Genomic DNA, 27,715 nt, shown 5'->3' with positions numbered 1-27,715 from the left:
TGTACTTGAGGAAATTAGATTTAAGCGTGAGAAACTTTTTGAAGAGATTTAAGTTTATGGGAATTCTTTAGGGGTGGCAAGATAATGGTTAATGGTTTTGAAGAAGAACAAGAAGAAGATTTATGTAAGTCATGAAGAGATTGAAGTTGAAGAATTTAAGTTTATGGGGGGGGGGTCATTTTTAAGGTAGCAAGAGAATGGTTGAAGTCGAAGATATATAAGTTTATGGGAATCGTTTTAAGCACAGCAAGAGAATTGTTTTGACGACGGGGTTTGAAGTTTATGGGGTAACTTAAAGGTGACAATAATTTCTAATAGGATTATCAAGGCCTGTTTGTTGGCAGATTTGAGAATGGCATAAGTTGGCATGTTTGTTAGCAGAAATGAAAATGCCTTGAGTAGAGGAAGAAGAAGAAGGGTACCTAGTCTCAGGGCTTGTTTGTTAGCAGAATTGAAAATGGCTTAAGTTTATGGGAATCATTTCAAGGGTAGCAAGGAGGAGGAGGAAGAAGAAGTGTACCTACTCTCAGGGCTTGTTTGTTAGCAGAACTGAAAATGGCTTAAGTTTATGGGAATCATTTCAATAGCAAGGAAGAAGAAGAAGAAGAATCATTTCAAGGGTGGCTTCAGTTTATGGGAATCCTTTCAAGGGTAGCAAGGAGGAGGAAGAAGAGTACCAACTCTCAGGGCTTGTTTGTTATCAGAAGCGAAAAGTTTATGGGAATAATTTCAAGGGTAGCAACTCTCAGGCTGCTTTGTTAGTAGAAATGAAAATGGCTTACGGATGGTTTTGAAGAAGGGGTCTGAAGTTTATGGAGAAGGGTACCAACTCTCTAGGCTTGTTTGTTATCAGAAATGAAAATGGCTTTTGGGAAAAGCGTACCAACTCTCAAGGCTTGTTTGTTATCAAAAATGAAAATGGCTTAAGTTTATGGGAATAATTTCAAGGGTAGCAACTCTCAGGCTTGTTTGTTAAAAGAAATGAAAATGGCTTAAGGATGGTTTTGAAGAAGAAGGGGTCGTAAACTTTAGACCCCTTCTTCGGAATCATTCTCTTGCTACCCTTAACCCATTTTCATTTCTACTACAAACAAGCCCTGAGAATTGGTATAACCATTCTCTTGCTACCCTTAAGTCATTTCATTTCTGCTGACAAACAAGCCTTGAGAGTTGGATCTTCTTTCAATTGTTGAATTGTTGGTATTTTTTAAATCACAAAAAATATTTTGATATTTTCTAAAAATGACCAATTTTTAGGACATGTATTTAACATTTTTGAAGACATTTTGCCTAACATTTTGAAGACACTTTTGGCTAGAATGGTATGTAATGTGTAAGAGGAGTGACAAATAAATGGATTCTCTTTTTTTGCATTGCTCAACCACATTGGTATTATGACATAGGTTGTTTTCCATGTCAAATTTTTTACTTTCCATTAACTTCACATGATATTTGATTGTTTTGCAGCTTGATTTTCCAGCTCAGTTGCCTTGTCTTCTTCACATAGCAATGTGTTCAGCCCTTTGCAATGAGTCTATTTTACAGTACAATCCTGACAAGGGAGATTATGAAAAGATTGGTGAGGCAACTGAAGTAGCCCTCCGCGTATTGGCAGAAAAGGTTGGTTATACACCTTGGCCTTGCAAAAGCTTGCTACCAAACAATACAGCTGTTCAATTTTCTTCTTCTTCTTCTCCATAACACTTAATAAAGCCTTAATTCCGATGTTTTAAGGGCGGTTTCTTATACTACCAAAATTTGTTTGTGATTTGGTTGTTCATTATGTCGTGCCGACTTAATTTATTATTATCAGGTTGGCCTTCCTGGTTTCAATTCCATGCCTTCTGCTCTTAATATGCTAAGCAAGCATGAGCGTGCATCTTACTGTAATCGCTACTGGGAGAACCAATTCAAAAAGGTTTGCTTTTATAAACTGCTTGTTATCTGTTTTTCCTACTTTTATACTATTATGAACAAATTTGAGCATGAGTTAATGAAGCTGATGGATTTTAACCCTTATACATGGTGCCAAGCTGCTAAAAATGTGTTTTTATTGTTGTTTGTCTATTAATGTGATTCTAGCATTTTCTTTCAGTGTCTTGTTTTGAATTGATTGCTGATGTTTATGATATCATATCCCTGAATATTCATTGTCATGGGCTCCTAAAGTTGCTGAGTGGATAAATCACTGAGACTAGTCATTTGTCACTTGCTAATGTTGTATTATGTTGCAGTAAGGACATTCTTCTTTTCATGAAAATTGCCCTTGTACAACAACAATTACAAGGGAATTTTCCCTCTCCCTTTCTAAGTTCATTTTCAACATTTTACTTAGACAAGAAAAACTAAATTTTTTATACCATGGTTCTAGTAGGAAAAAAAAATACTGTTCTAACACTTTCCATCTTAATAATTTAAACATGTTGTGGTGGAGGAAGCCTTTTAAAAGTAACATAAAGAAGGAACAGGAGGGCTTTTATTGATGTTCAATAGTTGGATCAAGCAATCAAATCTGACCATGTATTTTCTTACACAAAGGACCACTCAGTGAATTTGATAGATTTTCTAGATTGGCTGAGCGTCAAGTAAGGAGAAGGTTTTTTTGTTTATGCCCTTCTCACCTAGTTTAGGCACCCTTTATATACATCGTGTGTATGTTGGTGTTCCTCCTTTAAGTGCTTTTAATATATTTACTCATTTGCCTATAAAAAAAAAAGTAGGATAAGAGGTTCTAAAGTATGTGAAAGGATGAATTTAATTTAATCATTTAGCTATCTTAGAGGAAATTTCGTGGAGGCAAAAATCAAGGGTTTTGTGGCTAAAGAAATGATATAGAGACACTACGTTTTTTTTTTTCAATAGAATGGAAAATGCCCAACAAAGAATTAATTTCGCAAGTAGATTAAAGGTGAATGGGACAAGATAGGTTATTTGAGGAGGATGAATTAAAGCTTGGAGTCTTCTTGTTCCTACTATCTATGTCGTTGATCGATTGATTTTTCGTTTGTTTATCGCATTAAAACAAAATTTATAACCTAATTCAACTATGCTAAGGTAACTCTTGCCCGATCAAAAAGGTTTTTTAGCAAAAGCTACGGTAGTATAACGGTTTCAGGTGTTGTTCACTGGGATGGATTATTCTCGATAATTAAGGCTTAAATGGGAGGAAAAGAAATGATTGTGATCAAGTGAAATTGATTTAACAATTCATGGTGAAAAAAAATAAAAATAATAATGATTTCTAATTGAGAAAAACAATAGAATGTAAAATAGGAGAAAATTAATAAGGAAAAAAAATTATTGGAGTTAAGATTTTCTAGAAAACAATTTCCATGGTGAATAGATGTTGAGATCTATTTTTCATCAAGTTAGATTGAAAACCTAAATTCTCATCTAAACTGATTTTAAATTTAGCTTTAAGTCTAGACCTAATTTCTCCTCAAATTAGGTTATTCAATCCAAGAGATCATTTTAAACTATATATTCAATTCATCTTAAATTATCTTCCAATGATTCATAGAATGCAACTATTTGATCTCATTAAATCTAGCTTTAAGAATTTAATGAATCTGCCTAGTTTGCAATGTAATAGTCATTCAAGATAATTTGATGAGAAAAATCCCCAAATTTCAATTAATTAATCAATTAAATCAAATTATCTTTGCAATTAAAGCTCATTTCTCTAATTCACCATAGATCTTACCTCTAGATCCTCCTTCCTCCGAGAAAAATGAGATTTAGCCACTCATGCTTGGAGATTTGGTCTCACAAGGCATGTTTGGCTAGTAAGAAAATGAGGGAAAAATGAAAGAAAATAGAGAATTCTATTGAGAGAAAGAGTTTCTAGAAAAATCTAAAATCAAGAGTATCAAAAAGCTCTTTACATGAGAAATTCAAGTTTCTATTTATAAGTCAAGGTCAAGTAGACACTTGACAACCTCTCATTGGTCTTCTAGAACCTTCCAAATTCAAAGAAATCTGGAAGTTTAATATTTCGCATGAAATTTGGACATTTCGCATAAGATATTCACATTTTGCACGACCATGCGAAATTCTAAGGTGAGTGGCTGCAACATGTTGAAACACCTTCTAGACCATTTCGCATGAGTGCGAAATTTTTGCATGATCATGTGAATCTACAATATTTTGTTTTTGAGCTCCATTTGATCATTTATTCCATTTTCTTCTTTTGACTCCACCTTAACTACCTCCAAATTAGCATCAAATCTCGATCCAATTACATTACTTTTTCTTTATCATCCATATTATTTGGCCTTTTTTTCAATTCGATTCATCTCTTTCATCACCAATTTATCAAAAACATACCTCGAAATGACTCTGAAATTTCATAAAACTTGTTAGTAATTTTTTCTAGGGCAACAACTTGTTAATTGACTATTTTAGGCATAATTACTACTCAAAAGATGTGAAACTTATGAGAATTATTATCTAAAAATATGCTTTTTTTTTAGTAGTAATCATTTAGTCAAAGTGTAATTTCACAAGATGGACAATTGAGAGTGAATTGTTAAAATCCATTCACGACCTTGACAGAGAGTATTTGGAATGCTTTATGGTGAACAAGAAGCATTGATAGCCCTTAGGGACTTAAGGTGCATAATCTTATAGAGAAGATTTGGAAAGCTTTGCAGAAAGGGAGAGGTATTGATAACCCTTGCAATGTTGAGGAAGATAAAGGCTTTTTGGCAGAATTATTGTTCCATAGTGAAAAGAGAGGCAAATGGTTTCTTGAAGGAATTTCATGTAAAAGGCTCCTTTGAAAGGAACACTAAATCCACTTTTTAGTGCTAATTCCAAGGAACAAACGGGCTGACGAAATAAAGGGTTAGAGGCCTATTAGATTGGTTGGAGGCTACTCAGTGTTATCAAAGGCGATCGCCTGGGTCGCCTGGGTCGCCTAGGTCATCAAACTAGGCAAAAGTCGTCTCTTGAAAAGACAAACAAGGCGGCTTCAAAGAGGCATCCTAAGTGATTGCCTTGGGATAAGGCGTAAGGCATAGAGGTGGTCGCCTTTGACCATGAGTTAAGATTAAACATATTTAGATTATAATTTCATTCAATATAACATTGGATTAAACAAAGAATGAGATGAAATACTGTATTACCAATTGTAGAGATAATAAGATAGAGGGTTATCAATCTAGTTTTGATGGAAATAATGACAATTTTAATTTCAATGATGACTATGATGATAATGTCCAAAGCTTCTCTAGGATGTTCATTATTTTATTTTGTTTTTTAGATGTTTGAAAAATTAGAATATGCATCTAGACAAGATGGATATCTTTAAATAATATGATGTTTCTTATGATGTGGGGTATAATATTTAACACTTTGAATAATTATTACCATTTTTTTAATTTTACAAGACATCATGAGGGATGAAAAATTAATAATATTGATTCTTGAAGAAGATGCATATATTGGTTAAGTATTGGATAGGTAAATATATGTATTTTTTTATTACCTTACTATAATGAGGCTATCATCTTGTTTTTTGCCTTTTTTGCCTAAGACTAAAAGGAGTCTTATTGCCTTGACATCACCTATTGCTTTTGACAAAACTGAAGCCACTATAGATTTTTAGCAGAAATCGTAGTGAAAAAGGTCATTAGTAAGGCAGATTTAGAGCCTTAGAATGCTTTTGTGAATAGCATGCAAATTTTAGAGGTGACTTTGATTGCAAATTAAGCTATAGACTTGAGAAAAAAAGCTTCAATGCGGGGTTGGTTTGCAAGGTGAATGTTGAGAAGACTTATACACTATACTTTGAAGTTTCAACCAAGCTTCCAACATTTTTACACTTGGATTTTGGCTCCAATGGCCTCTTACACAATCTTTTAGAGTCTCTACTCACTTGAAGCTTCTAACACTCAAATAACAAATTTAAATTTCTCAACCTAGCTCAACAATGGTTTAAATACAACTCAAATGCTAGGATGAATAATAAGGGTGCATTAAAAAATATGCAAGTGGAGGTTTAATGCACCAAAGAAAGAATGAGAGCTTTTGAGGCAAGAATAAGTAGGTAAACAAATAAATGCAAGTGTTCTTATCTCATAAATGAAGTGGAACTTTCAATTTATTGGTTTCTAGCCTTGGGAGCCAAAGTGCCAAAAAATAGGCTGGACCGGTTGACTAGCCGTTGGGTAATAAATGCATGACATGTGATCGTTAGGCCTTGACCGGTCCTTGACCAGACCTCGACCTGTCCTTGACCGGACCTCGACTTGTCCTTGACCGGACCTCAACAGGAAAGACATAGCCTTTGACTGAGAATGCAATGCTATTGGATGAGAGAGAAGATTTTTTGCATCTTTCGATTGGACCTCGACTGGGAAGGTATAACCAGTCGATTGGTACCCTAGCTGGTTGAGACGGTTGGCTAGTGTCTCGACCGCTTCACCATTTTTGACCCTAAAACCTATCTTTTTATGTTTTTTTCACTTCTAAAACTTAGGTAAGGTCTTTAGGTGAATTATTATGCCAATTTTGAAATGATTTGCCTAAGGTTCATTCGATAAAACTTGAGTTTTGATGAAAATGTAACTTTAATGTATAAACCGAGTTTTTAAAGATGCATGAAAAGATATGAAAATTCTAAGTGCACCCATACATTCATTTTACATATATTCCTATGATTAAAGGGTTTTCCAATTGTCTTAATCTTGCATCCACTGGGTCTTTTGATAAATTTCCAAACTAACACCTAAAATTCTTTTTAACTTAAAATGATTAGCATCTTAGCCATGGTTTGTTATCATCAAAATGCGATTAGGAAAACCATTGGGTTAACAATAACCTTTGGAGAAAGGCTATGAAAGGAAAATTTGGTTAGGTAGAAGGTGACTGATGCATAAAAAAAAGGATGTGCATGGTATGGGCCTTTGGAATACAATTATTGAAAATTGGAAGGAGTTTTCAAGATCAAAACCTCGATTGAGGTGGGAAATGGTTTCAGGGGTTAGGGCAGGTGGCATAAGAAAGTATGGAAATTTTCCCTTCCTTATTGTTTTGGTGCTTGAAGAGAGAGTGGAATGAAAGGGTGAAGAAGTGCTCTAATCAAAGATTAAAGAAATTCCTCTCCAAACGATTAATCTTGTTCCCTTGGGGATGGGCAATTGCTCTTTGGTAGAATTTATAGACGCTTTAAGTGGGATATAGTTTTTATTCTTTTTCTTTATATCTTTGTTCTTCTTTAGTGTGCACTCCTCTCCTCCTTCCCGTTTTTTCTAGGTGTCACACCCATAAAAATTGCTACCAATTTTTTTTCTAAGTGTGCGGTGCTAAGACACCGATCTTAGCCAACTTTCCTAAAAGCCACACAACAAAAGCACATGTAAACAAGGCAACAATCAATTACGAGAGCCTTACCAACTTGTGTTTTATTTAAAACTACAAGATTACAAAATTGTTCTTACAAGTTTCCCAACACTTACTAATTTTTCTCAAAGTTAGAGAACCTAACCCCCACTAGAGAATATTACAATTTGATTTTTCTCTTTGATTGCTTACAATCGGGTTACTCATCCTTGGTCTTTCTGCAATGCAAGAGGCTTTTATAGAGAATGTCTTTCCATTTGAATTTTGAATTCAAACCTTTGAATTCAAAATAGGAGCCTAGGGTGGTGGTTGTGCAACTGCCATAACCACCCAACTAATCACACCCCTATAGCCAAAGGTGTTTCTTCATGTTGGATGCAGTCAACAAGATCTTATCTGACATTCCCTTTTGATGCTAGGCCAAATCTTACTCCTCAAGTTGCCTCATACCAATAGGTACCTTTGTAATTGCCTTTGTCGCTCAACCCAACAAGCCCTTTTTTGAGTGCCTCAGCCTAAGGTAATGTTTGGTTCAATGTTGCAAGCCAAGCTCGTGCCAGTCTGGTTTGTGGCCCCTTTGCATGTGAGTCAAACCCACATCAAACACCATGTGTTCGTGCCACCAGCCTGCATCGGTCATCATGCCTTGGCCATGCCCATATGTATAGCCATCTTTGATGTATCAATGTGCTTCAACACATTAGTGCCCACCTTTGTGCCATGCTTAGGCGCCCATGGTCACCAAGGCTTGCTATCCATGCCCATGGATCAGTCTTATTACAAGGCCCTTCCTTACCTTGCCCATATCAACCATGCACCAATATGTTTGTTTTGGTCTAATTGCTACAGTGGCTTCCTGTGCCATGCCTAAGTCCCTTCTCGGTTGCAGGATGAGCCATGACATCGTGCCTATGGCTTGCCATCCTCGTGCATAAGCATTGCGTCCTTGTACTAAGCATCTGTTTATGCGTGTGAGGCCTCCTTGTTGCTGCTGCAGCAGCATCATGTCGTATCTAAGACCCTTCTTGGTGCAACTACATACGATGGCATTGTGCCCATGGCTCGCCAATTCCCATGCATAGGGCATTGTGCCCTTGTGCCATGCCTTGGTCACCCGTCTGAGTCGATCATGCTTGTTGCAACACCATCATGCCATGCCTAAGGCCTTCCTTTGTGCAGCAACATGCCATGACATTGCACCCATGGATTTGTGAACTGCCTTGGTGCACAAGGTTGAGTGCCCTCATGCTAGAGCTGGGGAGGAAGAGGTTGCACCATGCCCTGTGCCATTGCGGCCACAGGTGGCACACCACACAGGTTGTGGAGCCCATATGTGCATATTAGCTACTCATCTGAGTGCCATGGCCATGCCTAAGGCTATGCCTCGATGTCCCCTTGGTGCCCACCTTGAGTCACCTACCCTCCCTTAAAGAGCATTTTAGGCCGTTTCAAAATTTTCTAGAGGAAACATCAACCCTGTTTGAGGAGGAATAATGGATTTATTTATTAATCAAATAAATAAATCCTCATAACCCTCACATTGAGTCCGCACCATTGTTGTGGCTGCGAGTATACATGTGACTTGCTTATTGTGCGCAGGAGTGTGCGTGCGCACACCTATGCATGCCACGCACTATGCCAACACCCTCCCTCCCCCACCCCCCCACCCCCGGTGCAGTGTTGCCTTTTTCAATACTTTGTGATGCTTACCAAACCTCCAACACCTTGCCACTTTCTCAAGTGCCCTTATGGGTGCAAGGTTCTTGCCCATGAGGCTTTTTGCCACAAAGTTAGGGTTAGTGGACCAATAGTAGGCCCCTTTCAATATATTGCTCTTTGTTTATTGAAAATAAATAATAATAATAATTATAGTAAAATAACGCAAAAACTAATGTAGCCATAAACATGTATGGAGGGGTTTTGCCTCAATATGTCTTCAATGTGCCTTTTTTATTTTTTATTTTATTGGCCTTCATATATTGCTCAAGAGAAGGAGAAGAATTGTAAATGATGCTGGTGCTATTTTCTGGTCTACATGAAAGAAACCTGAATTTTTTTTGGGAATATAGGATCAACAATTTTTTTATGGCATTGGTTATCAAGGTGAATTTTTTGTTACTGTCTCTGAATCTTCTGTAACTAAGGGTTTGTATGGATTCCTTTGGATGTTATTGTTCATGATTGAACCACATCTCTATACATTTCCAGTACTTTGGTTTTATTCCTCATATGTACATTTTATACATTTTTTTTATATTTGTAATTACCTTTTCTTTAAAAAAATTTAAAAAATATACTAATGCTTATGTTTTGAATTTTTTTTTGTTTGTTTTATGTGTGTTTCTTTTAAACTTCAACAATTTGATAATCAAGAGGGCTGATTGGTAGATAATTTGAACGTTAATGATTAGACAGTGTTTAAAGATGCAAGCATTTGTTAGGTAATTTAATTGTTGTTCTGGGTGGTACTTAAGATGCAATGAGTCTTTTTTTATTATTTTTTTTCTTTTTTTTTTACTACTTGTGGACATCGCATGCACATGGGTTGCCCCCTATTTTTTCCACTCATTTTGTAACATCTTATTTACTTATCCAGGAAAACAAAGAAAAAATCATTGCTTAAAATGGAATGGAATCTCACAAAAAATTAACTCAAAGTGGTGTATGTTGTGACGGCATTTATCCTTTATTATTTTGTTATCCCTCATTGTTTGATGCTTTGAAAAGTTAATGGCTTGCAGGTTGCTCTTTTGGACTTTTCTCGTGATCGCAAAATGATGAGCGTCCTTTGCAGCAGAAAGCAATTGGAGATTATGTTTTCAAAAGGTGCTCCAGAGAGTATAATTTCTAGATGCACAAACATTCTGTGCAATGATGATGGTTCCACTGTTCCACTTACTGCAAATCTTCGAACTGAGCTAGAGGCAAGGTTCCGCAGGTTAGTTTTTGTTTTTGTTTCTGTTTCTGTTTGTTTCTTTTTGTCTTCTTCTTCTTATTTTTATTTTTTTATTTTCTTTTTGCCACTTTTTCATTCATTTGGTTTTTGGGGTGGGATTTGGGTGGGTGCAGGGGGCATTCAAAGACGGCCTCTTTCTTTTACCCTGTGTTTTATCGTATTATATTTGATTTGTGATGCTGAAAGTGGTACTGTTATTTTATCACATGATATTATTCATTTGTCGTTCACATCTAGTGTTTTTAGGGTTCCTAAGTAATGGGATAATCAATCAAACTACCAATGCCACTTTCATTGCTCTTGTGCCAAAAAAGAGTCAAATACTCAGAATCTTAGATTTTAGACCTATGACAAAATTGATTTTGAAAAGATCTATGACCATGTGAGTTGGGGTATTTTGGATCATGTGCTAGAAAGGAAAGATTTCAACACAAAATGGAGATCTTGGATAAGGGGTTGCTTATCTTCAACAAGTTTTGTAGTCTTGATTAATGAAAATGCCAAAGGTTAGGTTAAGGCCACTAGAGGTTTGAGACAAGGAGACCCTTTTTCATCTTTCCTTTTTGCCATTGTAGCAGATGTTCTAAGTAGGATGGTGATTAGACTAGAGGAAAGTGGTCTAATTGAGGGTTTCATAGTTGGTAGGGATAGGACTAGAGTTCCTTTTTTACAATTTACAAATGAAACCATTTTTTTCTCTAAAGCCTCTCCAGAAATTCTGTAAAACCTTAAGCTAATCCTTTTGGTTTTTAGGCAGTTATAACGGTTGAAAATTAATTTAGAGAATAACACTCTTTTCGGTATTAATGTAAGTCATGAGTTAATATCTAGATTGGCCTTGATGATTGATTATAGGGTTTTAGAGTGGTCACTATCTTATTAATATAGATACATCTTCTATTTTTTATTAAAAAAAAAAATCATTTGGCACTTCTTTCTTCTTCAAATCATAAGGATTACTTTAGCTTTGACTTTGTTTTATTTTATTTTTTATTGTATGTTAGTGTTATCTTGTCTCACCCTTTTATGAATATATATGTTGTTCATTGATCAGTTTGGCGGAAACAGAAACTTTGAGATGCCTGGCTCTGGCCCTGAAACGGATGCCCATGGGTCAACAGACTCTCTCCTTCAATGATGAGCAGGACCTTACATTTATTGGGTTGGTATGCTTTCTTTTTTGAGATAGAATGCTTAGCCCTCTGGTCATTGTGTGTAAGTTGTAATTCTTTGTTCATGAAAATATAATAATTTCTGTATTGTTTGAAAAGTTTGTTTAACTTAAATGATTCTTATTACTTAATCCATAATGACAACTTCATATAGAACTGAGCTTTTGATGTAGATGTAGAGGTTGAGTAAAGGATGCGGAGCTTAAAGAAGCAATTGTATCAATTTGTTTAATTTCTAATACTAGTGATCAGTTAAGTGTGAACTTGTTTAGTATTAGTATTAGGAGATAGAATGATGTAGGACAACCCTAGGATGGTTGCCTACACTCAAGGGTAGGTGGGCTAGGGTTTTATTTTTAGGGTGTAAGGAGAGGAACAAAGAATAATTTTTATGGTAGATAAAATTATAAGATAAGAAATAGAGAGAAAGAAGAAACAATGAAGAAAAGATGGAAAACCTTAGAGTCTCACTAAGGCCTTCTAGGAGTCTCACCTAGAAGAAAATCAATGGAGTCTCACCATTGAGGGTTGCAACCTTGCAATGAAAGAAAGTATAATATTATTCATCAAATTCATCCCTTTGATTTACATTGATTAGCCTATTTATAGGCTTCTCTAAGAAATCTAAAGTCTACTAGGACTCTAATAACCTATTATGATTTTAATTCTAATTATAACATCCAAAGTCTACTAGGACTCTAATAACCTATCATGACTCAAATTCTAATTATATTATAACTCAACTAGCTAATCCTAATTAGACTCCAACAAATGCCGATCCGTATTCAATTCTAATTAATATTAATCCTACTTAAAGTTTACTTAGGTCTTTCCTTTCTTCCTTGAATAAACTTTAAAAGGCTTTCCCCATCATAGAAAGGCTCTTCAATCAAAGAGACCACATACTTCTTTTGTTGATGACAAGGTTATTGATTTGAGATTTCCTAAAATAACTTACTAATCCCTATTCATTTTTTTATCTCTGCTTTTTTCTTATGCTTGCCTGTATTGTCTACACGATTAGGAGTACTTGTATGGAAAAAAGAAAAACCGTTAATATGCATCCCCTAGACGAGTTGCAATGTCTTAATTGTCTACAAGTTATTGGGAGAGTGCATACAGCCTGTGTTTTAAAAAGGTAGCAAATTAACCTTAAGGCTATAGCCTCAATATAGGGTAATCAAGGCTTAGGCCTCATCCTATTGAGGATTGCAGCCTTGTGCTATAACATTGAGGCTAGTGAGGCTTAAGCCTTAAATATTCCAAAGGTTCTACTTGTTTTTACTGGTTTTAATGACTTGTGCTTTTGTTGGGTCCAAGACTATGGCTATACCTTATACAAAGTAAGAACTTAGTCAGTTACCAATTAACCCCTTTAATTGAAAAGGGAGAAAAGAATTTGAGAAGAAGAAATAAAGAAGTTGTTGGCCTCTATAATGACTAAGCTTACACATGATCATTATCTTACTAGTGATAGATAAAAGAAAAAGACCAATGCAATTGGTGGATGAAGGAGAAGAATGAGTGGACATTAACACTAATGGGGAGGATAATGGAATAATTGAATATAGTTATAATTCCTTGGAGGATCTTATTAGTGATAGTGATGGTGGTATTGAAGATTGTTTGATGTTGTTAGAAGAGAGAGGTGGGATTTTAGAAGAAAGAAAAAATGAACCAAATTAAAAACTATTGACAATGACAAACCTTGAATTTAATAATCATGAATTGTATGATTTTCTTATTATTCATTTTTCATGTGATTTTATTACTATTTTTATTTTTATTTTTTGAACTTTTTTATTTTATTTTTTGTTATTATTTATTTTCATTTTTTGTTGGAGTTGAGGCCTACTCCTTGTTTCACTTCAAAGCTTACATCTCACCTCATTTAGTGAAAACGACATAAGTTTGTTTGTAATTTTTTTTTTTTTAATTATCAGAAACAAAAAGATGTATTAATTATAGATAACAAGAACATGAGGAGGATGGGGAGTCCTCTCTACCATTACAAAAACCTAATCAAAAAATGATTGAGCCCTTCCATTATACAAGGAGGCTAATACAAAAGGATTATTCACATAAGAATATGGATGGATGCCATTTCCTTAAACTTTGACTAAGCTCCCCTTAATGTTACCCTATCCCCTTTTTATCTACATGTTGAATGCTAATTGAATTGAATAACATTAAGAGGAATGCCTTTAAAAGCATTGGTACAAGAGACCCAAAAAGAGGAATAAAAGTAAAGTAGATCCCACGATGTATCTGACATCCTCCACTTATCATCAAAGATACTGGCATTTCTCTTTTCACACAGTCTAAAGCAAAGTGAGACAAGTGATTTGCTAAAGGGTCTTGCCTCTAATGGATCTCCCTAAATCCTTATATGAAATGATCATCATATTTTAAATGCTCCTTGGTGGAACCTAATCCGGCTTGGTTTGTCTGAATAGACTTTGCTAAAGCTCCAAAGTAAGAGGACAATGTAGACAAATATGGTTAATTGTTTCTCCATTTCTCATGCATAAAACACGTGAATCAAGACTAATGGATTTGTAAGGTCTTCTCAATTGTAGCTTGTTGTTGCTATTTACTTTCTTGTATGCCACTAGCTAAACAAAGGCCTTGACCATAGATAGAGCTTTATATTTCTAAATAAACTTAGCTAGAGAGAAAAGGATTGGATTTGATGTATTCTATAAAGCCATAAAGGATTATTTGACTAAAAATAAGCTTAAAGAGGTCAATGACTAGGCTCTGGCATTGGGATGGATGGGGTCAAGTACACACTAGTAAGAGATGACTTGAGCATTTCTAGGCTTAGTGAGGTTGTAACAAAAATTAAGATTCCAAGAAAACAAAGAAGGGTTGCCAAGAATTGCTGATATAGTGAGATTTTTAACTATAGCAACTCTGTAAAAACTTGAAAAATGCAAACACAAAGGTTGAACCCCTTGCCACAAATATTCCCAAAAATGAATTCTCCTCCTATCACCCTTACAAAGCTAGTGAGTGTAGAGAAGACCTAGAATACCCTACGCAATTGCCTTCTAGGGGCACCAATGTGGTCATTTGACTAGAATGTTGAGATCCTATTGGTTGGGATCTAGCCCATAAATGCTCATAATAACCTGATGCCAAAGAATAAAACTTTCTCTTGAAAACTTCCAAAACTACTTCCTTGAAATAGCACAATTCTTTAGAGAAATTTTTCCTAAACCTAAACCTCCTGACTTCTTAAACCTACACACTAGATCCTGATTGATAAAATGGTTTTTTTCTAACCTCCCCAAACCTTGATTGAAGAAAATCTCTTTGCAATCTCTAAATCTTTGGCACTATTGATGTTGGAATCTTGAAAAGAGATAAGAAATAGTTAGGGATGTGGGACAAACATGGTTAAATTAAAGTTATTCTACCCCCTAGTGACAAGAAAACTTTTTCCATCCATCCAATCTCCTGTCAATGACTAGGTTGATAGGCAACCTAGTGAAACGAGGTATTCTGCTTACCTTCAGCCTTTTAAAAAAATGAGATGATAAATAAATGTAAAAGGAAAGGACAATCAATTGACAATAGTTTTGAAGTATGGCTTGATAGGCAAACATAAAATTAGATTATGAGCCCTAAAGCATGTGAAAAAACACAAAAACCATAATAGAAAGGGCTCATACAAGCTAAAAACCCTGAATGAAATCCAGATCTCATTTTTTGTCTTCAGATGATACCTTAGTTTTTTTGAGGCTAATAAAGTGCAATTCTTATGTGTCAGTGGATTTTCCTTTGTTTTGAGGCATCTGAATTGAAGATTAGCTTGGAGAAAAGTGAGTTCTTTCCTATTAGGAAGGTGGATAGTATAGAGAGATTGACTGGTCAGTTGGGTTATAAGCTAAGAAGACTTCCTTCTTAGTATATGTAATTGCCGTCTGTTCAAGGTCATCTTGGTGTGAACCTCCATTTAGGAGAGATTCAAAAGCAAGTTGGCTTCTTAGAAAAGACAATTTTTTATTAAAAGTGGGAGTATTGACTTTGCTAAACAACACTCTTGCTATTCTACCAATCTATTTTATGTCAGTTTTTACAATCCCTGGGAAAATGAGATGTGGTCTAGAGAAGCACCATAGTGGCTTTTTATGTGGAGGTGGTAGTTTAGAGAGCAAGATTCATCTTGTAAGTGGTCTTCTGTATGTTCAGAGGTTTGGGCATTAGGAGGCTTGAGCATCTTAACAAAGCTTTGATGAGTAAGTGGCTTTAGAGATTTGCAACTGCCCAAGATAGTTTTTGGATGAAAGTAATTGCTGGTGAGTATGGGTGATGATACGAGGCTTGTGCTCTAGATAGAGTAGAGAAGCTTATGGGACAAGTCTATGGAAAGCCATTAGAAAGGGTGGTGGGGATTTTTTCTCAAAAACAAGCTTTTATATTAGTAATGGTCTTAAGATCAAGTTTTGGCTTCACACTTGTTATGGGGAAAGACCTTGGAAAGATCTTTTTCCTAGATCAGTCTCTTTGGCAATCTGTGAAGAACCTTTGGCTGCAAAGTACTGGGAAGAGATACTAGATCCTTAGACTTAGAAGAAATTTCTTTGATTGGGACACAACTATGGTAGAGTCCTTGAAGTGCTTTTTAAATCCTTTGGTTGGTTGATGATAGGGAGATGTATAATAGAAAGTTTCAAAGAAAAGTCTTTTCTCACTTTGCTCTTGTTACAAGTCTGTGACATCATGTGAGCTTCCTCCTTTCTAGCTAAAGAGATATGTAATTCAAAGGTATCAATTAAAGTTTGTTTCTTCATTTGGGAGGTGACTTGAAAGAAGATTCTCACAGTTGATCAACTTATGAAGCAAGTTTGGACTATGGTAAATTAGTGTTGCCTCTACAAATAATACTCTGACTCAGCTGAGCACATTCTTCTACATTGTGATTCAACCTCGTGTTTATGGTCTCTGGTATATTTAGTGTCTCTGAGGCTCTTTCTCATTTGATTGGAAACATGTTACTTAGGTTGCATAATAGCTTTGTTAGGGCTAATCATAGAAAGATCTGGAGATTGGTCCTATCATGCCTTTGTTGGGATTATATGGAAGGAGTGTAATCATCAAATATTCAATAGCATAGAGCAGTCAACTTTGGCCATAAAATTGCATTTCTATAAAACTTGTACATGTGGGTAGATGGTTACAGGGGGAATGTAAAACATCCTTTTATTGATCTTGTAGATACTATGGGAGTTGGTTAGCTGGTGTAGGTATGTGCTAGCTAAGTTTGGCTTGTTGTACATCCTTCTCTTCTCACATGTCCACCTTACTTCATGTGTACACAGGTTGCTCCCCTTTTTGTCAGGCTCTGTTTTATTTTATTTGAACTCTTAGTTACTTTTGTTTTTCTTATTTGTATTTCCAAAGGTGGGAATGCTTGATCCACCAAGAGAGGAAGTGAGAAATGCTATGATTTCATGCATGACTGCTGGCATCCGCGTTATAGTTGTCACAGGGGATAACAAGGTAACTTGAAAACTGCAACTTTTTGTTTTGTATCAAAAGTTATCCTGTTCACCTTCGCACTGGCCTTTCTAATTTGGGACAACTTCAGTCCACTGCAGAATCTGTATGTCGTAAGATAGGCGCTTTTGATCACTTAGTGGACTTTTCTGGGCACTCTTACACTGCTTCTGAGTTTGAAGAACTTCCAGCATTACAACAAGCACTGGCATTGCAACGCATGGCACTCTTCACCAGGTATACTGGGTGCCAGTTTGTTCTATTTCGTGCCAGTTCCTTTGGAAGATAAATACTCACAATTATATATTTAACTATCTTCTCAGTTCTAATTTTTACTTTGTCATTATTTTTTTTAGTTTACATGCATTTTATTTTCAATTTTTTAGGGTTGAACCTTCTCATAAAAGAATGCTGGTTGAAGCATTGCAGCACCAGAATGAAGTGGTAAGTCTCCTGTGTTTTCGTATAGTCAGAATGATTCCATGATTGTGGTTTTGTAATATCTGGCAGATTGTTCATGAACAGATTTCTAACCTCCCTTGGGCCCTTAACATTTAGGAAGAGGTTGTATCTTGCTTATTGGCAATACAGTTTTAGTTGGTGTAACCAGAATAGAGTTAAATTAGAATACAACTTTAAAAATTATAATAGAACTCTGGTTGTATCTTTGTTATAAACTATTTTTTATTTTTAATTGTTTTCTTGTAATCTTGTGCTCTTCACATTTTCTTATACCATTTTTTGATATAATTGGTTCAAGGTTGCAATGACTGGTGATGGCGTCAATGATGCGCCTGCACTTAAGAAAGCAGACATAGGAATTGCCATGGGATCAGGGACAGCAGTTGCTAAGGTATTTCTCAGTGAGCACTTTCTTTCATCTTTCTTCCTTGTGTATTTAAAAAACACATTTTAAATGATGCTAAGCTGTTTTAAGGAAACAGTTTAAGGTGTTTTTATATATTTTGAGCCATGCTTCTTATTGAATCTAATTTTATGGAACATGTTAGCTAATCTTTGCTCCTTTTTTGTTGCTCTCATTGTTGGTGTTACTTTGAGCACATCCTAGTTAAAGTTAATTATTTCATAATTCATATTCATAGGGATCGATTAGAGAGCTTTGTGTTGGTTGGCCATGGAACACAACAGTCATTGACTTGGCATCAGCTATGTGGACATGGTCCTATATACAATAATAAGACAAAATTGGAGAGAATAAAAACTAGACTAAAAATTCAATCCATTTGCTAATGGATCATGTTTTGGTGAAGGTTTCATACATTAGGCTGTTGAAAGTTATGCTTGCAGATTATCATGTATGTTCATCAGAGTTTGGTTTTTCCTGCATGGTTCTTTTCTATGGAAAATAATTATTTATTGTTTCTATGTGCTTTAACTTTTTGATATTTTTTAGATTAGGAAATGGTAAATTCATATCCTAACTTTTTTTCCCTTTTTTGCCAAAATTGGAAATAAGATACTAAACCCGTGTTGTGATCTGTAAAATTCCGATTAAAAATTCTAGTTTTCAAGCATGCTTAACTTTCCAATGGATTTTTTTTCCTTTTCTTTCAATAGGCAAACAAGACATATATATATATATATATATATATATATATATATATGTATGTATGTATGTATGTATGTATGTATGTATAAAGAAATTTAGGGAAAATAAGGGCACAACCTTTGGGAAAATGAGAGAATTTCTGAAGATGCTCAAAGGACAAAGGATGTGGTTTAGGACTTATTTTACTCTTCATCAATCTCTTTGGGCCTTTACTAGCAACACCTTCGAAGGCACCCCCTTGAGCCTTATATTGTTCGATTGGTGTCTTGTGTGCAAATCAAGGAGGTTGGTAGGGGAGACGTCACAAGTATAGTCAATGCTAATTGAAGGGGCAGTTAAGTTGAACTTTAACGGATGTTCCTTAGGCACCCTAGGGCTACTTGGGAGGATAGTGGAGTGGTTAGAGATCATCGAAGTTTGGGAATCAAAACCTATTCTAAACCTTCGAGTGAAGATTTTTCTGTTATGGCCGAGTATGTGGTGCTTTTGGAGGGCCTTGTTCAAGCAAAAGCTTTAGGCTTTCCAACTTTGTGATGGAGGGGGATTCTGCTATTGTTATCTTATGGGTGGCTAAAAAGGAAAGAGGTTTATGGAGACTTGATAGGTGGTTGTGCTAAATGTTCGATATCTTTATGGAGTAGGGATGCTCCATTTGATGGGTTCCTTGCTTAGCAAAGCAATTGGTATCTTTTGTTGGAGATTATGTGCCTCCTTAAGTCTACTTAATGGTTATCTAAGCATTTGCTTCAATTGTTGTAACTTGTCTTAGTTGTTCAGCTATATGGTTCCTTGTTAAGGAGTCACTTTTCTTGTCCTTGTCTAAGTCGTACATTGTGGAAGGTTGTTTCCTCCTTAACCTTTTAATTAATAGAAAAACCAGGGGCACAACCCAATATGTGGGGGGTGTCCAATGTTGCTGATTGGCTGAAGTAAAAGGAGCCATATGGGGTTTTAATATCATCATATAGTCTTCAAACACAAAAAAGCCATGAGCCATTTAACCCATGAATTAGTTGGGCCTAATAAATCCAACAAGACCAATCACAGGGGCTCTAGAACAATCACAAATAATGAAAAAACCAAATACCACCAGATTGCATGCCTACCAATAGTGAATAAAGATATGATCGGTTGATAATTCCTTGCATTTGCACAAACAGCATTTATTAGCCAAGTTTTCACCTCTCCTCATAAGCTGATTGCTTGTTAAAATTGTCTCTTGTATAGCTTCCCAAGCAAAGAAACAAACCTTCTCCTGAGCCTTTCATTTCCTTAGCCTAGAATGGGACTGAAATGCCAGGTGATAACGTCTGACAGAAGGACTTGACAAAGTAGTACTAATTGCTTTCCATCTCCAAACTGACCTATCCCTGCCCACACTTAGCTTCTGAATACACTGGAGGAACAACTTCACTTTCTCGAACTCCCAATCATGAAAACTGCAATAGCCCCTGCAAGATTCTTTAGTCTTGCATTATTTTTAGGTTATTAATCCAGGTTTAAACATTCAAGCCTCATGATTTTTAACTCTATTAATTGTTATCTTATGATCTTTCTTTCATCCTTTGTATGATTTCTTTAATCCATGAGTTATCTTGCATTCTTTATGTCTAGCTGATAAGTAGGTGTTTGGTTTGGTGACTTTAGTCTGTTACATTATTATATCATCTAAAAATTGTTGAAATGAAGGACTTGTATACAAGGATAGAGTTTGTCTTATGTTTCCAATAAAATTTCTTTAACACCTTTTTCTAATTGTTCTTTGTGGCTTTCTCTGGAATTCCAGAGTGCTTCAGATATGGTTTTGGCTGATGACAATTTTGCTTCAATTGTTGCGGTATGCCCTTCTTACTCTAAATTGATGAAGGCATTTTTGTTAATTTATTGTCATTTTGTCTTTTAATTCTTCTATTTTTATTTTTAGATAGGTTTTATATTCTTAAAATTCTGTGGTTGACCAAAGAGGCATTCTGATTCATTATTGATGTTCATCTTTTTATTCTTTTATTTTTATGTTTGGATAGGTTCTATATTCTTAAAATCATGTGGTTGACCAAAAAGCTTTTTTTTTTTTTTAATTATTATTATTATTTTTTTAATCCTTTTTAATTTCTTTGTTTCTAATGTCTCTTCACATTGTTAAGATTCCATAATGGTTCCATTTATAAGCAGGCTATTGCAGAGGGAAGGGCCATATACAATAACACCAAACAATTCATCAGATACATGATCTCTTCAAATATTGGTGAAGTTGTTTGTATTTTTGTGGCAGCTATGCTTGGAATACCCGATACCCTTGCCCCTGTGAGTTAATTTAAAATAAATTCTCGATCATTTGATGTTTAATTTAGTGTACTCATTTTAATGTTAAAAAGAGAGAGAGAGAGAGAGAGAGAGAGAGAGAGAGAGAGAGAAACAGAAAAGAAAAAGAAAGAAAGAAAGAAGCATATTGTAACATTAGATTTATTGTTGAAAACAACAACCCCATTTTTTCTTGCCTATAGAACATAAATATGTTCCAAATGAGTTTAGGTGCCATACTAATAACTTATCTACTCTCTTCTCATTCCATGACCTGGAACATATTTGTATGCCATATTTAGATGGGTAAAGAATTTTAATGTTTGTCATGATGCATGTTATAGCTTCATGCCTGGAAATTGCATATCCCTTTTCAGGACACCTAAAACTTATTTTTTTTTAGTATTAGAAGCCAAGAGGTAAGGTTTAGGACTTGACTCTTTTTTATTTGCAGGTCCAGCTGCTCTGGGTTAATTTGGTTACTGATGGCTTGCCTGCCACAGCTATTGGTTTTAATAAGCAAGATTCTGATGTGATGAAGGTCAAACCTCGTAAGGTATTGCTTCAATGATTGGTTTAAGTGCTGTCTAATTGTGTTTTTTGTTACCTATATAGCTATTGCATCTGCAACTATCCATACCAAAATGAGGGGTTTCTCTTTCTTCCATCTGTCCTTAGTGTCAGTTTGGTTGCCAAGACAATGGAGAAATATATGAAAGAAACTATCTTCTTTCCTTCCTTGGCAATTTGGTTGCCAAGCTATTGGTTTAACTTAAAAATATTTATCGTAGAGTTCTATGTTTATCTTCTTTCCTTCCTTGGCAACATAAGAGAGTATACGTTTTAGAAAGTTTCTAAATTTTGAAGCTTTTAAACATGTTTTTTTTTTCTTTTTTTCTTTTTTATAAGTTGAAGCTTTTAGAAGCGTTGGCTGGAATGAGGAGTGTTAGACCTTCGCCTTGAAAATGGTGAGATAGATACTGAGTATATATATACATATATATTGTGAGTGCCTTGGAATTTACCCCTTAGAAAGTAATTGATCTGAGGTTAGGCCTGATGGGATTTTCCCTTTGAAATGAAAAACTTAATAGATTTTCCATCTGTGGAAAAATATTCAAAGGCATAACTATTGGAACTCCAATATCTTGGTGTGGTAGTGAAGTTCTCCTTAATCTTTGATCTAGAAGCTCATCTCCATTGAAAATTCTACGGTTGTGCTCTTTCCACATGCACCAGAATAATAGGGGAGCTATTCGCCAAATATGGTGTCTCTTCTTATCCAATCCCTCAATCTTCCACTTGAGGAGGAGATTTCCCACTGTGGCTAGAGACACCTATTTCAGGCTAAAGACTGCTAAGAGAAGTGTCCCTATCCTAACACAATGAATCAAAATGTGATTAGCTAAGTCTTCATTCTTTTTGCACAAGTTGCATCTATTAAGCATTGCCCAGCCCTTTTGTCTACAGTTAAGATCTTCTCCCATATTGCTAAGTGAAAAAACACATTCTTTGGGGAGCTTTAAATCCCTAAATTTCTTTGGCTGGGAAATCCACACTAGTCTAAGCACACAAAGAATTACATTGAAACTTCCCTTCCTTTTCTCATTCCATACTGAGATGTTGTCTCCTTCATTTGACACTCTTACTAAATAAGTAAGCTTCAAAAATTGGGTTAACTCCCTTTGTTTCTGAGTCTTGGAAGGATCTTCTGAATTACACCAACCACTTGCCTCCACTTCTTCTTTCTTCCAACAAATCAGAACTGTAGTGTACTTAGAAGAAGCTAATCTGTATAATGAAGGAAAAACTTCTTTCAACTGTTTCTCTCTCACAAATCAGTAATTGTAGTTTACTTAGAAGAAGCTAGTCTGTATAATGAAGGAAAAATTTCTTTCAACTAGTTCTCCAACTAAATTTTGTTTGTTTACTATTTTTGACCTGAATAATTATCCTATGGCTAGAATCTTCCAACCTTTTATAACGTCTTTTCACAAACTCATGCCAAATGTCTCCCTCACCTCTCTTGTATTCCACCTCCAATCCAATTCCTTGAATTTTCCTAAAGTGATCTTCCTCCACATTCTCTTCCTTGCAAGAGCAAATGTCCACAACCATTTTCTAAATAAAGCTTGATTAAGAACCTTCAATCTTCTAATGCCCAAACCTCCACCCTTTTTTATTCATGCGAACCTTAGACCAACTCACTAGATTAATGTTATTACGTTCTAAAAGGTTTCCCCATAAAATATCTCTCTGAAAATTTTCTAATATGATCCTCACTTTCCTAGGAATTGCAAAAAAGGGATATAAAATAGATTTATAAGTGAGAGAACCTTTCATAAGAACTAATATTCCTCGATTTGAGAAGTAATACTTCTTCCAAGGTCTAATCTCCTTTTGAATCTCTCTTTCATAACATCCCACACAACACCGGATTTATGAAGCATTCCCAAAGGCAAACCAAGATAATTTTAGGATAAAGCCCTTTAAAGCATGACATGATATAACAATATAAGATTTCATTATTATGATTTCAAATTTCACTTAGTTATCCTTCTTTTGCAGTATGGTTTAATAGATCATTCAAGGTTACATTAGTTGCATTATATATGACATGGGTGTATTAAGAGTTGCACAGAAGATCAAAGTCATGAGTTCTTTGCAAGTTGATGAGTTATCCGTAGTTGGTTTTTGGACTTAGGCAATCCGTCTTAGGCAATTCGTAGTGTACTACCTTCTAATGAAATAGATGACTTGTTTTCATCTAGATGAGTTTTCCATGGTGAGTGTTAGTGTGTATGATTACATGTTGGATGAGACCTATAGTAAATCATGACATTGACTATCAAGTAGTCATGATTTCACCAAACTATTATGTTGAATGAACTCTTAATCTTGAGAGAATATTAAGCTAGTGATGAGGTTTTTAGTGACTTTGATCCATAGGCTAGACCTTGGAGTGATCATATATTTCTTATGAATTGAGTTATTGTTGATTAAGACATATGACAATAGGTATCTTGAGATAGGCACCATAATATAGCATGAGATTGAGACAGCGTCCCCTTAGGTGATTTTAAGGGCTTGTGGTCATGAAATTTATGGCGTCACAATAATTCATTTAGTGAAATTTGACATATGCTCTTGGTGAACTAGGGTATGTTAGTTGTTCACATAATAGAAGGATTTGAGACTTAAGGATGATAGAGACAATTTTGAGAGGTTGATAACTTCTACTTTTTTAGATTCAGGACGTCTGTTAATGGGAAGCTTAGACGCAATAGTTAGTAGGTCACGAATTTGAGAAATTGATTAAATTGGATTTAATTAATTTACTCTTTGATTTAATTTCATAGGATATTGGAGTACAATTGAGTCTTGATAGTAGGATGTTGTGTTAACTTCAGAATTGGATTCTGAGGCAACCAGTATTTTCCTATAAATCTTAATGGTCCCCGCTTAAATTCACTTTTTGGTGGCATGTTATTTTGAGGGATATTTGGGTTTTTATTCATATATGTGCATAAGGATGTTTTGGTGAAAGCATATGTTTCATAGGAGCTTATGAATTGTCTTTCTGCATCTGGCTAATTAATTAATTGGAACTAATTAATGAATTAGGACCTAATGAGTTAAATTGAGTGACTCAAGTCCAAGATGAGTTGAAGTCACTTAAGCCAACAATGAAGTCTATATAAATCTTTTAAGGGTTTAGGATTAGATACACCTATTTATTATTATCTTCTGGAGAAGAAAACCTTAGCCTCCATCTCTTTAGAGAGAAGTCTACCTTTCTCCATTGCCAAGATCCAAGGAAGAGTTATTAGGAGGAAGATCTCTAGGTCTTCAAAATCGTTTTTCATCTATTGGAAAAAGGATTTGAGGACATCCAAATACAAGATATGGATTCTATTGTTCTCACCCTTGAATGTTCTTTAGAGGCTTATTAGTTTCCGCTATCTATAGATGTATGCACTCCTTTAGAGATCTAGAACATAGATTGGATTTTTCTAGGAATCCAACAAATAAGATGCAGGAAGCCTTCCTACCTTATACCCAACAATAGATTCTAGCCTACAGACTCCTTCCATTCTCCCACTTGAATAAACTCACTTTTTTGCAAGTTTATTTTCAATCATGACACAACCTCAAAGCCAATTACAATCCACCTTCAATATCTTAGTTGATCCAATTGGTCTTGCAAAGCAGAAGAGGATTATTTGCAAACAAGAGGTGGGAGATGTGCATTCCTTCTCCCCCTTTAGCTTTGACATCATGAGGGTCCATTATAGTTAGGTGCGGAGTGATTGCCCGTGGAATAGATGAAATAAATTAATTGTTTAAGAATGAAATTTTATTGGAACCAGAAGATCTTTGTCTAAAATGGCAATATGGATCTCATTTAGGATAGTGAATAAACAGCACAAGGATAGTGGAGATGAGTATGCCAAATATCAGTAGGGTTAGAAGGTTCACATTGAGAAATTTTGCAGGCCCAGGTTTTGCTAGCTTCCTGAATGCCAACTTTGAACATGGGAACAGTGACCTTATAACATATCAGATGGTGGTAGGAACAGGATTGGTTAGTGTAATAAAGAAATAATGGCCTACAAGTTTCTCAGAATTTTGTTTGACAAAAGTTTGAAAATATCCTTCTTGCCCAAAATCATAAGTCAAATTTATCATTATATAAATGAAATTAGACTATTTCCTTAGCTTATGTGTTACTCAGTTTCAGTTTTAGTAATGCATTGGGTTCTTTTCTTTTCTTGAGAAGGCATCAGCATTATTTCTCATGGAATTTCACTTTATATTCAATTTGAATATGCAGGTGAATGAAGCAGTTGTTACTGGTTGGTTATTCTTCCGTTATCTGGTAATTGGGGGTAAGTGTGGATACCATTGCAATTTTTTTTTTTTTTTTTTGTATGATTTTTTCTAGATCACATTTGCTGGCTTCTTTCCTAGATAATGTTTTTTAAATGACAATTCAAATTATAAGTGGACTGTCTTGAGTCAGTACCTAATCGTCTTAAGAATTGCTTCTGTTTTGATTTATAAGCCAGCCAGCAATCCACACTGATAAATAAGTGTCTTCTAATCTGTTGCTTTTATTGGTTAGGTGGCACCTTATTGAGGTTCTTAGTCATGTTGGTTTGAATTTAGTCGTGCAGTTTTGTGGCTTTGTTCTATAATACTTGGACTTTCCAACTTTACCCAATATACTCATGTTGACATGATACAACATGGCTGTGAGTGTAGGATCCTTGTCGGATACTCCTACTTTGCTTTTGATATGGCTGTTGATTTTGATTAATTTATTTTCTTTTATTTTGAACTTCCTTAGCAAATAATTACATTGAAAAAAGAGAGTTTAAGAATATTTAGGGATAAGAAACTAAAGAGAGGCTAAAGATAAAAGATGGGAAATTCTTATCGAAGATATCTTTATTTTTAATTGATTTCTAATTGCTTTCCCTCCTTTTGTTATGTTGTATTGAAGTGTTGATACCCATTACCAGGATCCATTTTAGCTGTGTCCCTCTATCCTAAATTTTGGAGTTAAAAGAATGTAACTCCTAGATATGCCCTAGTACCTGACACCCTTACCTGAGTTTGAGCAACAGAGGTTACATTATAGGCTGGTAGGCCTAGAATGATATATTTAAAATGATATAAGATAGAGCCTAGACACCATGTTATGTCATTTGGATATTTCCTGGTCAGCAATTTTCTTGTTTCTCTAGTTGCTATATTTGTGCCTATGCATATTGATTTTATGTATAATTTATTGATCCATAAAGAATGGTCATGAAAAATTTGGTTTAATGTTGCACATTCTTAATAATTTGGTTGAGACCATTATGTTAGATGATGATCCATGGTAAAGTTTTTATATTTAGTATTCTTTTGCACAATCTAATCAAGGTGTATAACTGCGAAGTCTCTGGTTGGTGCAGCTTATGTTGGCCTTGCAACTGTTGCGGGTTTCATTTGGTGGTTTGTTTATTCTGATAATGGACCCAAACTACCATATGGTGAACTGGTAAGTGGATTCCTAAGCTTTTTGGAATAGGTAAATACTGAGTCTCTACTTTATTTTTGTAGTTCTGCGCGAAATTGCAGATGTGGTAATGTTTTGGGTTGGGCTTTTGGTTTAATTGGTAATATCATTAAAAAAGTATTTTACCTTCTTTCAATCTAGTTTCAGGCTAGGCTCCCAAAAATTTTTATTTTTGAAGTGCTTTAGTTTTCCTTGTTATTAACTGAAGTTAATATCAATTACTCGCATAGTGTGTCTGATGAGCTGTGTGAAACAACACTTCAGTATGTAGGATAAAGTTCCACATTAACCATTACCATTTAATCACTTAAACAGCTGAGTTAAATTCCAAATGAAGGATTTCTTAGTTTTAATTTAATTTCTGCTTGCTATTACTGAGTTTCATAATGATTGTCTATTGTTCTGTGTTGACAATTCATGGAATTTCATTCATAAATAGACTGATTGTGGATGTCCTCAGACTAGTTACTTGTTTTTTGTTATTCCAGATGAACTTTGACACTTGTTCATCAAGGGAGACAACATATCCATGCAGTATCTTTGATGATCGACACCCATCAACTGTGTCAATGACAGTTCTTGTTGTTGTTGAGATGTTCAATGCACTGAATAACCTCAGTGAAAATCAATCTCTGCTGTGAGTGTTTAGTTTGATCTTTGATTTGTTTGCAGCATTTTTCTTTCAGCATGGTCAATTGATATGGATTCTGAACGTTTGTGTAAAAAATACTCTAATGGTAGTAGCTATCTTCAAGATCTTTACTTATACATAACTCATTGAAAGTCAATTGCAATGTTTC

General features: G+C 35.1%; 1 protein-coding gene across 3 annotated transcripts in view; it reads left to right on the top strand.

The window, feature by feature from the left end:
- Positions 1–27,715, top strand: part of LOC117906937 (calcium-transporting ATPase 3, endoplasmic reticulum-type) — an 89,829-nt gene that overhangs the window by 55,962 nt on the left and 6,152 nt on the right. For 2 of the 3 annotated variants that reach the window (XM_034820221.1, XM_034820222.1), the window contains 14 exons: positions 1,468–1,620; positions 1,814–1,918; positions 10,086–10,282; positions 11,355–11,466; positions 16,882–16,980; positions 17,069–17,214; positions 17,364–17,421; positions 17,738–17,830; positions 20,334–20,384; positions 20,720–20,851; positions 21,303–21,404; positions 25,683–25,737; positions 26,812–26,897; positions 27,404–27,552. In XM_034820221.1, coding sequence (XP_034676112.1) covers positions 1,468–1,620; positions 1,814–1,918; positions 10,086–10,282; positions 11,355–11,466; positions 16,882–16,980; positions 17,069–17,214; positions 17,364–17,421; positions 17,738–17,830; positions 20,334–20,384; positions 20,720–20,851; positions 21,303–21,404; positions 25,683–25,737; positions 26,812–26,897; positions 27,404–27,552 — 1,538 coding nt within the window. Of the gene's footprint in view, positions 1–1,467; positions 1,621–1,813; positions 1,919–10,085; positions 10,283–11,354; positions 11,467–16,881; positions 16,981–17,068; positions 17,215–17,363; positions 17,422–17,737; positions 17,831–20,333; positions 20,385–20,719; positions 20,852–21,302; positions 21,405–25,682; positions 25,738–26,811; positions 26,928–27,403; positions 27,553–27,715 lie in introns of those variants that run through there. The other variant, XM_034820223.1, reaches the window with a different exon arrangement.

Source organism: Vitis riparia, chromosome 18 (genome assembly GCF_004353265.1).
Source record: "Vitis riparia cultivar Riparia Gloire de Montpellier isolate 1030 chromosome 18, EGFV_Vit.rip_1.0, whole genome shotgun sequence".
NCBI classification, from domain to species: domain Eukaryota; kingdom Viridiplantae; phylum Streptophyta; class Magnoliopsida; order Vitales; family Vitaceae; genus Vitis; species Vitis riparia.
The sequence above is the reverse complement of the archived record's forward strand: the minus strand, read 5'-3'. Positions and strand labels throughout refer to the sequence as shown.